Raw genomic sequence first — 13,779 nt, 5'->3', positions numbered from 1 at the left:
TAGCAGAGTTTATTTGAGTAAGTAGATGTATCAGTCAGGCAGCCTGGAAATCCAGGAAAGATCCAGGGAGCTCCACCCAGCAATGTGGGCAGCAGCACTGACAGAAAAAGGAAGGCACATGGGGAGGCAGCTGGAGGAGCCACCTCTGGGCACCTGCCCGACTAGGGGGTGGTCTGACTAGTCTGGGGCCTGCGATGGGCTGAAGCAAGGCTGCTGTGATGAGCTGAGACTCAACTACTTGTTACAAGAACATCCTCTTGAGTTGCAGTTTGTTGTGTACTGAGTGAGGTTGCCGTTCACTGTGTAGGAATTCAAAGTGCAAAGGTAACTCTAAGCCAAATTTGTTTATTTATTTTTATTTTACTTTAAGTTTATTTTATTTTTATTTTACTTTAAGTTCTGGGAATCATGTGCAGAACATGCAGGTTTGTTACATAGGTATACATGTGCCATGGTGGTTTGCTGCACCCATCAACCTGCCATCTAGGTTTTAAATCCCGCGTGGTTTAAGTATTTGTCCTAATGCTCTCCCTCCCCTTGTCTCTTACCTCTCGACAGGCCCTTGTGTGTGATGTTCCCCTCCCTGTGTCCATGTGTTCTCATTGTTCAACTCCCACTTATAAATGAGAACACGCGGTGTTTGGTTTTCTGTTCCCGTGTTAACCGTCATTCTCAGTGAGCCGAATTTATTTTAACACTGCTTGTCTTGAGGTCTGAAGTCCACAATAGCAATACAATTGATACTAAAGCTTGTCTCTTCCTAACAATCAGTAGCGCATGAACAACGAAAATGCTTTATCTATAGCATCAATTGGTGTCTTACCAATAAAACATTACTTTTGTGTTGAATATAGATTATCAACAATTTTATCATATTGTTTATTCAATCAATGGTATATTAATAGGAAATTTACATCTAAATCAAAGAGAATGTTTTCACTGTGAAACCGTGTGGTCACAGGAAATTTAAAAATCAAAGTTTGGTACAGATAAGTGTTATAGATTATTCATAAAGAACTTTCAAAATAAAGTATCTTAAGATTTTTTTTATAGAAATTGTAGCCTAGAAGTAATAGTTGAAAGAGAACAAGGAATGAAATAAATTTGTTGCATTTCTTTTAAATGAATATTCAGAAGTGTCAAGTTGCCGTGGTATTATTCTCTTGGACTTGAGTAAAAGTGGTATTTTATTTAATGGCACTTTTACCATAATTTGCATGTCATATACTGGTAATGTCAATGACTTAAACTTATGAGGAAAATTTTAAATTTTTAATGAAGGGTATATAAAGAGATCAGTGTTTTTTAAAAATATTCTTTTAAGGGTATGCAAGTGAAATTTTGCACCAAAACTAAGCATTTGACTCTGAAGTAAGGTAGAGGTTGAGGATGCACAGAAGAAGAGAAAATGTAGGGAGTCAGGGGAGGTTGAGTGTAGACACCTTTGTGTGAGTGTGTGTGACAGGGCGTGCAGGAAGACACGGTTTTCAGGCTTCTGATGTCAGTGACTAGAAACCAGGTACAGGCATGTGAATCAGTAGACTGGGGTACGTGTTTGGGGGTTGTAAAATGTTCTGTTTTTATTTGAATTCAGTACCCTCTCACGAGAGTCACAGTTCTGTTATCAGATTTTTGCCACATTATTTTATTGGACCAAGATTAAGGACATTCTTTGGGACAGCCTTATTGACCACAGCAAATCAGGGCCCACCATTCCGTGGGGGCTGTTGGCACTGTTTTTGTGTGAACGCAGGGGTGCATGGAGACACAAATGACAAAGACTGGACCTTTTGTACCGCTCCTTAGGGAAAACGGTCTGGCCTCCTCTTGGTTTATATTATTTGGGATTTCTCCTCCCAAATTACATCACAGAGTATTCAAACTCAGTTTTTTTTGTATGTTCTCTACCTATCATTCTTAAAAAATATTAAATAAAATGATAATTTGCACAAATTTCTGGAAATCTCCACTCTTCCACTCTCATCCTTCAGTTAACAAAGGACAAGATGGACTTTAATATTAATATTTATTGCAGTCCTCACTTTTCTTTTTACTCCTAATTTCCACTCATACACGTTTCTTTCCTCTCTTTCTTTTCTTGTGGCAATGTATTTTCTTGGCAGGCTATTTTTCAAAGCATACACACATATAATTATATTATGTGTGTATATATATACACACACACATACACACATATAGTGTCTAATTTGTCAGTCACTATACTAAAAAAATGTAAAAAGACAGTGTTTACAATAAATGAGGGTATAGCATAGCCAAAAAAAAGAAAAAGAGATGTGAGCAAATAATCAAACTAGCCTAAGATAATTACAAACCAAACCAAATACCATTTTCATGAAGAAAGAGATCATCACGAAGAACTTGGAAATTGATACTGTAGATGGTATCAGCTCAAAAAATTGTGTGATTCCATTGTGTGAACCAAATTGTAATTTTTGGCTGGGTGCAGCGGCTCATACCTGTAATCCCAGCACTTTGGGAGGCTGAGCATGAGGATCACTTGACCCAAGACTTCAGGACCAGCCTGGGCCATATAACTAGACCTTGTCTATATAAAACAACAAGGAAACAACAAACAAAGAAAGAAAGAACAAAGTTGAGTCATTCTTGGCAGAAATAAAATTTCTAAAAGATAGTTCAAGTTATTAAAAACAATTCTTTTTTTATTATTATTAGACTTTAAGTTTTAGGGTACATGTGCACAATGTGCAGGTTTGTTACACATGTATACATGTGCCATGCTGGTGTACTGCACCCATCAACTCGTCATTTACATTAGGTGTATCTCCTAGTGCTATCCCTCCCCCCTCCCCCCACCCCACAACAGGCCCTGGAGTGTGATGTTCCCCTTCCTGTGTCCAAGTGTTATTGTTGTTCATTTCCCACCTGTGAGTGAGAACATGCAGTGCATGTTTTTTGGTGAAATTAAATGCATTTTATTTGAAATATGCCGTCAGATTCAAGTTGAGTTATAAATTTATGAGGCTAAAGCTTTGAAGGACTTTTCAGAAACAGTTTTGCTAGAAATTGTAAGAGTATTTTGGCTGGAGAAAAATATTATTTTTATCATTAGGTTAAACATTTGAATCTTCATATAAATTTAGAATAATTGCTTCAACCTAAAAAAATACTTGAGAGAAATAAACCTAAGGATTACTTTTAAATTAGCAATTTTTCTTCACATTTTAGACTTCATTGTGACTGTTGTGACAATATGAAAAAGACCTACATTTTTCGATATATTTTTACATAGTACTTGGAAATTACTGAGAAAAGACTAATCAAGATTTTTGTAACATTTTGGTTACGCCTTACTCAATTCTAATAAACTTGTATAGAATTTGAATATCGGCTGGGTGTAGTGGCTGATGCCTGTAATCCCAGCACTTTGGGAGGCCAAGGTGGGTGGATCACTTGAGGTCAGGAGTTCAAGACCAGCCTGGCCCACGTGGTGAAACCCCATTTCTACTAAAAATACAAAAATTAGCTGGGCATGGTGGTGGACATCTGTATCCCCATAATCCCAGCTACTTGGGAGCCTGAGGCAGGAGAATCGCTTGAACCCGGGAGGTAGAGTTTGCAGTGAGCCGTGATCATGCCACTGCCCTGCAGCCTGGCAGCCTGGGAGACAGAGAGCGAGACTTTGTTACACACACAAAAAAAGAATTTAAAATATAACACTATGATTCTGAAAAAAGCTATAGTCTCTCCAGTTAATCCTTCCCAGCTCAATAAATTAATCAATTTGATCAATTTTCTTGGTGGTTGATTTTAATGAATGATAGCTACCAAATCTTCGTAATTAGAGAAATGGTTCTGGTTTCTAATTTTGTGTAATTTATTTTAAATTATCTTGCACTTTTCAAAGAATATGTACCGACATACAATTCAGACTCTGTATATATTTTCAGTATATTTACAAAGTCCTTGAAGTCCACCCTGGTAATACTATACTACTACTACTACTACTGTTGCTGTCAGTAGTACAATTGTTACTACTCTTTCTTAAGTAACTGCTATATTCTAGGCCCTTTTCTAAGGACATGAATAGATGGTCTCCTTTAAGACTTGTTAAACATTTTTCTAAACAGTATTAGTGCAGTATGCCTATGTATTTCTGTGTGTTTCTACATTCAATGATATATAGATATGTTATATATGTGTGTTTCATAGGTTTGAAGAAATGAGGGCATCTGAGTTTCTGAAAATTAGTGTCCCAGCTGGTTTGCAATTACACAATTACTATTCCAAGTTCCTCCAAGGATATTGAGGGAAATTATATGTAAGATTTTTATTTGCATATGCTCATTACCCTCATGAAAATTTTCATCAACTCCTATGAGCCATATACTTTTGTGGAAGTGATTTACCCCCTTTACAGTTCAGTCTGACTGCAGACTTCCCAGGACATCTGTAGTGAGGCAATTGAATGCATTTTACATATGGGATCATTCCCATATGTCTATGTGGGTGGTAGAGAAACCCTGAGATAATACGTAACGGCATCGACTTTGCCACACAAGATCAGTTTCATATAGCAAGACCTTGCCATCCAAAGCAAGCACGGTCTGATCTTTTCCAAAAAAGAAAAATGATGATGTGATGTACGTTTCCCTTCCAGCGGTCTCTTGCCCCAGCATTGAAGCTCAGCTCTCAGAACATGTCATCTGGAGGCTGGTTTCAGGATCCTTGAATGAGTACGGTGCTCAAGTATTGCTGAGCTGCAGTCCTGGTTACTACTTAGAGGGCCGGAGGCTCCTGCAGTGTCAGGCCAATGGGACGTGGAACGTAGGAGATGAGAGGCCAAGCTGTCGAGGTAAGTGACGAGGGAGGCACCCCTGAAAGACACGGCATCCTAGATTATTCTAGATGGCTTATGTCAGTGGTGAGCTTCTCTAGTGGAGCTATCATCTACCATAGTCCTAGAGATCAAAAGAACAAATGGCCTGTCTTTTCATTGCGATGTGAATATGTATTGTCGTGTGACATACTTAAACCACACTGCTGCTGGATTAGGCATCTGATGTTGTCTTTTCCTTGTTAGTAATTGTATTTTTCCAACTGTATTTCACACCAGCTCAAAGACAAATATAAACCTGTGTGTAAAAAGATAACTCTTACGCCATAGACAGACTATTCAAGAGTTCTAATTAGGATCTTGGGAAATAGTATTAATGCTGAAGATATTGTGTTCTCAAATAATGACTGTTTTCACAAGGCAGATGATTATTCTCTTAGGTACAAGACAAGCAGTTAAAGCTTTCAGTGAGTTTCACATTAAATATGGAAAAATAGAAAAATAAAACAATGCTAGTATTGTTCAGAGCACTCTGATTCAGATGTATCTAGTATACGATCTTTACTTGATTGTTCACAGAAAATTATCATGCATGAAAACAAGTAGTTAGAATAGTGTATAATTTATAAAATACACAGCTTGGTAAGAATATGTCAGAGTAAAAAATGAAAAAGACAAAAGCATGAATGTTTAACTGTCTTTGATAATAATTTTAATTCAACTTTTAATAGACCAAACGTTAATGAAACACATACCACAAGCTCTTCACCAGGAACACAAAGATAAATCAGGAAGGATTGCTGGCCTCAGGGAGCTCAAAGCTTTCATAATCGTAATGAACACGGTCCCTGTTTCTCCAAGATAGCCCTGCCTGAAGCCTGTTTTCCAGGTGTTTCTTAGTGATTGCTTGTCACTCTGAACAGTGTCCTGGTTTGGATGGTTAATGACCTGGTCACTGAGTTTGCAGAGCCGTTCCTCTTTATCACACCTTTGCCGCTTAGGAAATGCGCCCCTTCCCGACATTCTTGCCAGTCATGCACAGATTTCGTCACCTGGAGATTCCAGCATTAGCACCGGTAAGGAGAGATTAGGAGAAGGAATCAGGAACACTATCCTTTTGCCTGTTTTAGACTCTTCCCGCCAACATCATTTTGTCGATTTCAAACCAGAAATAGGATCTTAAAAACAGACACTTATTAACTTCTTCCAGGTGGGGTTTTACACAAGGCTTCTGTGGCTGGAACAGCCCAGTACAGTGTTTTCTTGTCTCCCTAATTTCCCAGGGATGCCCAACTACGGTGTCCCTGTCTTCCCAGAGCAGGGCCATGCCAAATGGTATTTGCTGCGTGACAATCTTCCATGCTCACAGCTCAGCATTCCCGAAGAATTTTCACGTACAGTGGAGAGCCTTCTCTTTAAGGGAATGTTAACAAAAACCTCATTCCTGAACTAAACTCATTAGTAGCAAGGCGTTGACCTCATCTTGGGAAAGAAAGCAAAGGTAGAGCTCTGCTGTCCTTGAACAGTGTTTCTGCTTCCAGCTTCTGAAGTTCTAGAAAGTCTGTTTTCCTGCCTCGGGTTTTATCAACTGTATTCTGGTGTTTCTGACACGGAGTGGGGTCCAATCACAACCCCCACACATCATTTATCATCACATGTCTAAGTGTCTTGGGCCACACATTTGTTTTCTAAATTGTCAGCTGCCTGCTGCTTGCGGGCTGGGCACGAGCTGTTCTATCGCACTTTGCTATTTGTCCCATGAATGTCATCGTGTACACGTAGCATTTTCCAGAGTCACTGGATTCCAGCTGAAATCATTGTTGACTTTAAAAAAAATGATTTTATTAATATCTGTAGCTCAGGTTGTGACACTTTGGCTGGGGAGTCCCTTTTACACAGCTTTTTCATTTGGTCCCTCTAACATCTCTGAAATGGTCCTTGTTTTCTCATAAAAACAGGATGTTGTGTGGTTATCTGGAATTTTTCTTACCCAAACACATTGTTCTCCAAAAAGCCCTGGTATCGTCTGGTGGAGAATGGTATCAGAGAACCAATTCCACACCAGGGAATGCAGTGTGCTGTGCATATGGTCGGTGAGCTGGGGAAAGCTGACATGGAGTATATTGTTACTTTTGTGACCAAACTGAAATTTTCTGCTTTGTCTTTTTTTTTCCCCCAAAAGGCCTGATATTGATATTGTCAATTTATTCTTATATCTACTATATATATTTTAAACATTTAAAAAAATTTTTAAATTGTACTAATACAGGGCTTGTCAATCTTTTTTTCTCTTTTTGGAGCATAGGTTTGCCGTCTTAGATGTCGTAGTGTGTGACTTTTTGTTTAAATTGGGATGCTGGCTAAAATTTACAAGCCTTAATGGCCGCTTTCTCCTCTTTTTATCTCTTGCCTCAATGTTTGGGAAATGACATCAGAGTACAGAAGTCTAGAAACCCCTTTACCAAGGTCTTTCAGCAGACCCTCTATGGAAGGGATAGCTCAGCCTCTTTGAAAGCAAATGTTCTCAGGGGTTTTCATAAAATTTTTATTTTTAAAATTTGAGGACCTATGTTAGTTATTGATTGCTGCATAACCAGTCACCACGTGCTAAGGGCCTCATGATAACACAGATTCGCTACGGCCCAGCTTCTGTGCTCAGATACCTGGCACATTTTGGCTGGATCCTCCGCTCATGGTCTCACAGGGCTGAGTTCACGGTGTTGACAGGGCTGGAGGCCCGGTGAGGTCCAGTGAGGTCCAGTGAGGCCCAGTCAAGCCCAGTGAGGCCCAGTGAAGTCCAGTGAGGTCCAGTGAGGCCCAGTGAGGCCCAGTGAGGTCCAGTGAGGTCCAGTGAGGCCCAGTGAGGCCAAGTGAGGTCCAGTGAGGTCCAGTGAGGCCCAGTGGGCTCCAGTGGGATCCAGCGAAGTCCAGTGAGGTTCAGATCAGCTTCCCAAACCTGGCTCCTGGGCAGAGTTCATGTCCTTGTGGTGTGTGGCTGAGGACCTTATGTTATTGCTGCTGCTGATGGGGAAATACTAAGCTCCTGGCCCTGTGTCCCCCACCCCACCAGGCCCTCTCCTGAGTCCAATCTCTCTGACTTCAGGAAGGACATAGTTCCTGATAAGGGCTCCCCTCACCAGGCTTTTCCCATCCAAATCATCTCATTTTTTATTAACTCAGAGTCAGCTGACTCCTAACGTCCTCCGAGTTCTGCCCTCACTCAGGGGGAGAGGATTTGAGGAGATGTCTCGACTCAGGGGAGGGACACGTAGGGACCACCTTCGAATTCTGCCTACCACTGGATGCCAAAGACCTTTTTATAACTATATCATACATTAAAAACTATTATTATTTTAAAATATTCATTTGTTAATTTATTTACACTAAAACGGATACAATTTTACTTATTAATTTAAAATAACATATCAATTACATGCTCACATAAGTAACACATTTTTATGAACAATAAGGATTCATTTTCAAACAAAGCAAAAATTAATGTGAAGAATGTCATCATTTTAAAATTTTTCAAAGCCCCTTAATGTGTGGCTTAATACAGGGTGGCTGGATTCTCAGCACCTTCTGCATTAACTTTGTCAAAGTTTGTTGTTTTGGTGGAGATATGTAAAATAAAATATATTGATGGTTGGTAGTGTAGTCATTGGAAAGGGAGATGCTTGTTGACCGCTAAAAGAATATCAGAGAAGTCCAGGAGTTCTTGGATCCCATTTTTAGAAGAGCTGTTTCAGAATAACACCACACAATATACGGTTTCAGAATAACACCACACAATACACGGTTTCAGAATAACACCACACAATACACGGTTTCAGAATAACACCACACAATACACGGTTTCAGAATAACACCACACAATACACGGTTTCAGAATAACACCACACAATACACGGTTTCAGAATAACACCACACAATACACGGTTTCAGAATAACACCACACAATACACGGTTTCAGAATAACACCACACAATACACGGTTTCAGAATAACACCACACAATACACGGTTTCAGAATAACACCACACAATACACGGTTTCAGAATAACACCACACAATACACAGTTTTAGAATAACACCACACAATACACAGTTTTAGGGCACGTGTATCCAAGGCACAGGCAGGCAGTACACAAAGCAGTGGAGGGAACAGTACGAACAACAGTTGTCTTGTGTTTCCCTCCAACATGGATTTTCATGAGTACTAGTGTCATTATCTATGTATGTTTCACAACCAGTTTTAGTGCAATATTCAATATTCTTGATTTTATTTACTTGGGACAAATATTGAGTTCCTCAACATGGTAACCATCTACTCTCTTGAAAGTCACTTAATAATATCACAGAAAACACAGGCAATGTGGTGGTGAGAATTACACCACCTTTAAAACTTTACTCGCCCAAAAGAAAGTGAAAAACACAATTTTTAAAAACTTAAAATGTAGGCTAGGCATGGTGGCTCATGCCTATAATCACAACACTTTGGGAGGCCAAGGCGAGTGGATCACCTGAGGTCAGGAGTTTGAGTCCAACCTGGCCAACATGGTGAAACCCTGTCTCTACTAAAAAATACAAAAATTAGTCCCATGTGGTGGCATGTACGTGTGATCCCAGCTACTTGGGAGGCTGAGGCAGGAGAATCGCTTGAACCCAGGAGGTGGCAGTTGCAGTGAGCTGAGGTCCCATCACTGCAATCTAGCCTGGGCGACAGAGCAATACTCTGTCCCCAACCTCCCCCACTGCCCTCCCCCCCCCCCAAAAAAAAAACTTAAAATGTAAATTATCTTCTGGGATCTACAAGAAAAAAATCAATAAACACATTAATTCATTTTTTCTGTAAGACATTTTTATTTCATTCTATGCTTAAATTACATTTATCTCTCACGTTTCCTACTCTGCACACACACACATACACACAGACACACACACACCACACCATGAATCCTGGTAATAGTATAATTTACTATTAAATAAGTGTGTGATAAACCCCAGGAAATTAAAACATAATTTAATTTCTTAATTAAAAGTAATGAACATGACACATTTTTGTAAGGCCAATTTTCCACACTGTGGTAGCTTCTTCATAGAAGAAACACAGTGTCACTCTCTATGTTCTGTTGGATCAGGACCAACAGAATCTTCAAGGATAGCATCACCTGAGTCATTGGTGCAGGTAAGGAGCAGGCATTTTCCTTTTCTTTTTGACTCCCCAGGGTTCATTTTAGAGTGGCCCTGCTTGTAAGATCTCCCAGAAATTAAATGTTTTCAGTTACTTATTTGCTTAGGGGCTGGAAATAGAATTTCCCTTTCTGCTTGTCTAGTTAGCTCCAGATGAAGAGGTGAGCCTTGATCACCTATTAATCACATTCATGACAACTGTGGAATCCGCTGAGAAATTTACCACTTTTTGAAGGGTTTGTGCTGTTCTAACTCCAGGCTATTTTAATATGTCCCTAGAGAAAAACTCAGGTCTCCATTAATGAATGGACAGGAGAGCATAGTCTCACCCTTAAACAGTGAGCTCTGCAGTCCTGTCCTTCAAGAAACAATAAGAGAAAGTTAAAATTGAATATCTAGAGGCGCCTACACACCTTCCTAGCACAAAGTCTTTACACAAGTAGAAGGCTCTTATTCTTATTACATTTATTTATTGTTTGACTTACTGTTCATATTTAAAAAGAAAAACATTTATCACAGAAATCCCTGAACCAGAAAAAATAATTTTTGCATTTTTAATGTTATACACACACACCGACTCAGTGAGCTACACTGGAATTTTGTAATATTGTAGATATTCAAAGAACATGGCCTAAATTCTGGGCTGTCTGTGTCCGGGCTGGTCTTTGAAGATCTCCTGTTTGTTACTGGAGGCAGGCCTGGATTGAACATTAAACGTATGGGAGCCTGTGTTTATCAGCAGATGTGTTTCATCTATATCCGAGGAAACCACAGCGTAGTCATTGTCATATCGTTCCATTGCTGGAGTGGACATCGGACATCACTCAGGACTAACTACAGTTGAATTTTCTTGATAATATTCTCACAAGTAAATGCCCAGCTAACATCAAATAACTGTAGTGACAGCTCATTGCCCCAGAGACAGCTGATTTCATGTTTGAACATTTTTACTTTGAGCCAGGCTTCCTATGTGACTTATATCCAGTGATTGATGGTAGCTCAATCTCTCTAGGCCTAATAAAACAATTCCTGACTCTGATCTATACAGAGTGCCTTCGTGTATTTGCAAACAGCCATTGTGAGACCACTGAGCCTTTTATTCATGTTAAAGAGCCCCTCCCTGCTCACACATTCCCTTGCCAGCTGTTTATTCTTCATGGAGGTCTGCATGTTCATTTAGCTTTTTTTTTTTTTTTAGCTAGAATATATTTGAAAAGACCTACTCTTGAGTTTATGTTTATTTGTCACACTCACAAGTAATATTCATATTTCCGATAGGAGTGCTGTCCTTACAGGTATGAGAACTGATATGTCACAATACAAGTGTTTTTTAAAGTTGATATATTTCAACGTGAATATAATCATAGAATTGAAGGAGAGACAAAAAAGAGACTTTCCTGTGGGAACAGAGGCTAGTGGCTTGGAATCCCCAGGGACAGTGAGAAAACACGCTGTCGATGTGGGATTGCAGGTGCATTCCGGACGCTGTGGGATTGCGGGTGCATTCCGGATGCTGTGGGATTGCGGGTGCATTCCGGATGCTGTGGGATTGCGGGTGCATTCCACATGCTGTGGGTTTGCGGGTGCATTCCGGATGCTGTGGGATTGCGGGTGTATTCCGGATGCTGTGGGATTGCGGGTGCATTCTGGATGCTGTGGGATTGCGGGTGCATTCCGGATGCTCTGGATGTGGGATTGCAGGTGCATTCCAGATGCTGTGGGATTGCAGGTGTATTCCGGATGCTGTGGGACTGCAGGTGCATTCCGGATGCTGTGGGATTGCGGGTGCATTCCGGATGCTGTGGGTTTGCGGGTGCATTCCAGATGCTGTGGGATTGCGGGTGTATTCCGGATGCTGTGGGATTGCGGGTGTATTCCGGATGCTGTGGGATTGCGGGTGCATTCTGGATGCTGTGGGATTGCGGGTGCATTCTGGATGCTCTGGATGTGGGATTGCAGGTGCATTCCAGATGCTGTGGGATTGCGGGTGTATTCCGGATGCTGTGGGACTGCGGGTGCATTCCGGATGCTGTGGGATTGCCGGTGCATTCTGGATGCTGTTGGATTGCAGGTGCATTCTGGATGCTGTGGGATTGCGGGTGCATTCCCGATGCCGTGGATGTGGGATTGCGGGTGCATTCCGGATGCTGTGGGATTGCGGGTGTATTCCGGATGCTGTGGGATTGCGGGTGTATTCCGGATGCTGTGGGATTGCGGTTGCATTCCGGATGCTGTGGGATTGCGGGTGCATTCCGGATGCTGTGGATGTGGGATTGCAGGTGCATTCTGGATGCTGTGGGATTGCAGGTGCATTCCTGATGCTGTGGGATTGCAGGTGCATTCCTGATGCTGTGGGATTGCAGGTGCATTCCTGATGCTGTGGGATTGCAGGTGCATTCCAGATGCTGTGGGATCGCAGGTGCTTTCCGGATGCTGTGGGATTGTGCATTCTGGATGCTGTGGGATTGCAGGTGCATTCCGGACGCTGTGGGATTGCGGGTGCGGTCCGGATGCTGTGGGATTGCAGATGCATTCCGGATGCTGTGGGATTGCAGGTGCATTCCAGATGCTGTGGGATCACAGGTGCTTCCGGATGCTGTGGGATTGTGCATTCTGGATGCTGTGGGATTGCAGGTGCATTCCGGACGCTGTGGGATTGCAGGTGCATTCCGGATGCTGTGGGATTGCAGGTGCATTCCAGATGCTGTGGGATCGCAGGTGCTTTCCGGATGCTGTGGGATTGTGCATTCTGGATGCTGTGGGATTGCAGGTGCATTCCGGACGCTGTGGGATTGCAGGTGCATTCCGGATGCTGTGGGATTGCAGGTGCATTCCAGATGCTGTGGGATCACAGGTGCTTTCCAGATGCTGTGGGATTGTGCATTCTGGATGCTGTGGGATTGCAGGTGCATTCCTGACGCTGTGGGATTGCAGGTGCGTTCCGGATGCTGTGGGATTGCAGGTGCATTCCAGATGCTGTGGGATCACAGGTGCTTTCCGGATGCTGTGGGATTGTGCATTCTGGATGCTGTGGGATTGCAGGTGCATTCCGGACGCTGTGGGATTGCTGGTGCATTCCGGATGCTGTGGGATTGCAGGTGCATTCCGGATGCTGTGGGATTGCGGGTGCATTCCAGATGCTGTGGGATTGCAGGTGCATTCCGGATGCTGTGGGATTGCGGGTGCATTCCAGATGCTATGGATGTGGGATTGCAAGTGCATTCTGGATGCTGTGGGATTGCAGGTGCATTCCAGATGCTGTGGGATTGCAGGTGCATTCCAGATGCTGTGGGATTGCAGGTGCATTCCGGAGGCTTTGGGATTGCAGGTGATTTCCGGATGCTGTCAGCCAAGTGTCTTTTTTGTGCAAAGACTTGCTCCCAGAGTTCAGAGGAAGCACTGCGGACTGTGAGCATGGACACACTTTTAATGAAATGAAAAAAAGGCAAACTTAAGCAATTCATTTTTAGAAACTTCAGAGGAAAAAGAACATAAAAATAAGACTTTCCCTTCGGTGTATGACAAAGCCTATTTTTAGTAGTGAGGGGCTTCCCCTTTTCAGTCAGGCAAGATTTCCGAGTTATTGCTGCTATCTTTATTAATGCATTGAGTTTACTACCATACAAGGAAACTCTGGGTCTGAAATTCTATTATTCAGCTACTGAAAAGCTAAAATTTTGCTCCATTACTTCTTCTTTACAATTGAGTAAATCTTGTTAGAGGACAAACTTAAAATAATTTTGTCACCAGAATATTTTTAACAGAGGCTTC

The 13,779-nt window shown here is 41.7% G+C and overlaps 1 protein-coding gene across 3 annotated transcripts in view; it reads left to right on the top strand.

The window, feature by feature from the left end:
• The window catches only part of CSMD1 (CUB and Sushi multiple domains 1), a 2,064,385-nt gene that overhangs the window by 1,966,692 nt on the left and 83,914 nt on the right, over positions 1–13,779 (top strand). For all 3 annotated transcript variants that reach the window (XM_054657204.2, XM_016960221.4, XM_054657205.2), the window contains one exon: positions 4,640–4,834. In XM_054657204.2, the coding sequence (XP_054513179.1) occupies positions 4,640–4,834 (195 nt within the window). The remainder of the gene's footprint in view (positions 1–4,639; positions 4,835–13,779) is intronic.

The sequence above is a fragment of the Pan troglodytes genome, chromosome 7 (genome assembly GCF_028858775.2).
Source record: "Pan troglodytes isolate AG18354 chromosome 7, NHGRI_mPanTro3-v2.0_pri, whole genome shotgun sequence".
NCBI lineage: Eukaryota > Metazoa > Chordata > Mammalia > Primates > Hominidae > Pan > Pan troglodytes.
Note: the sequence above shows the minus strand (reverse complement) of the source record. Positions and strands in the feature narration are given on the sequence as shown.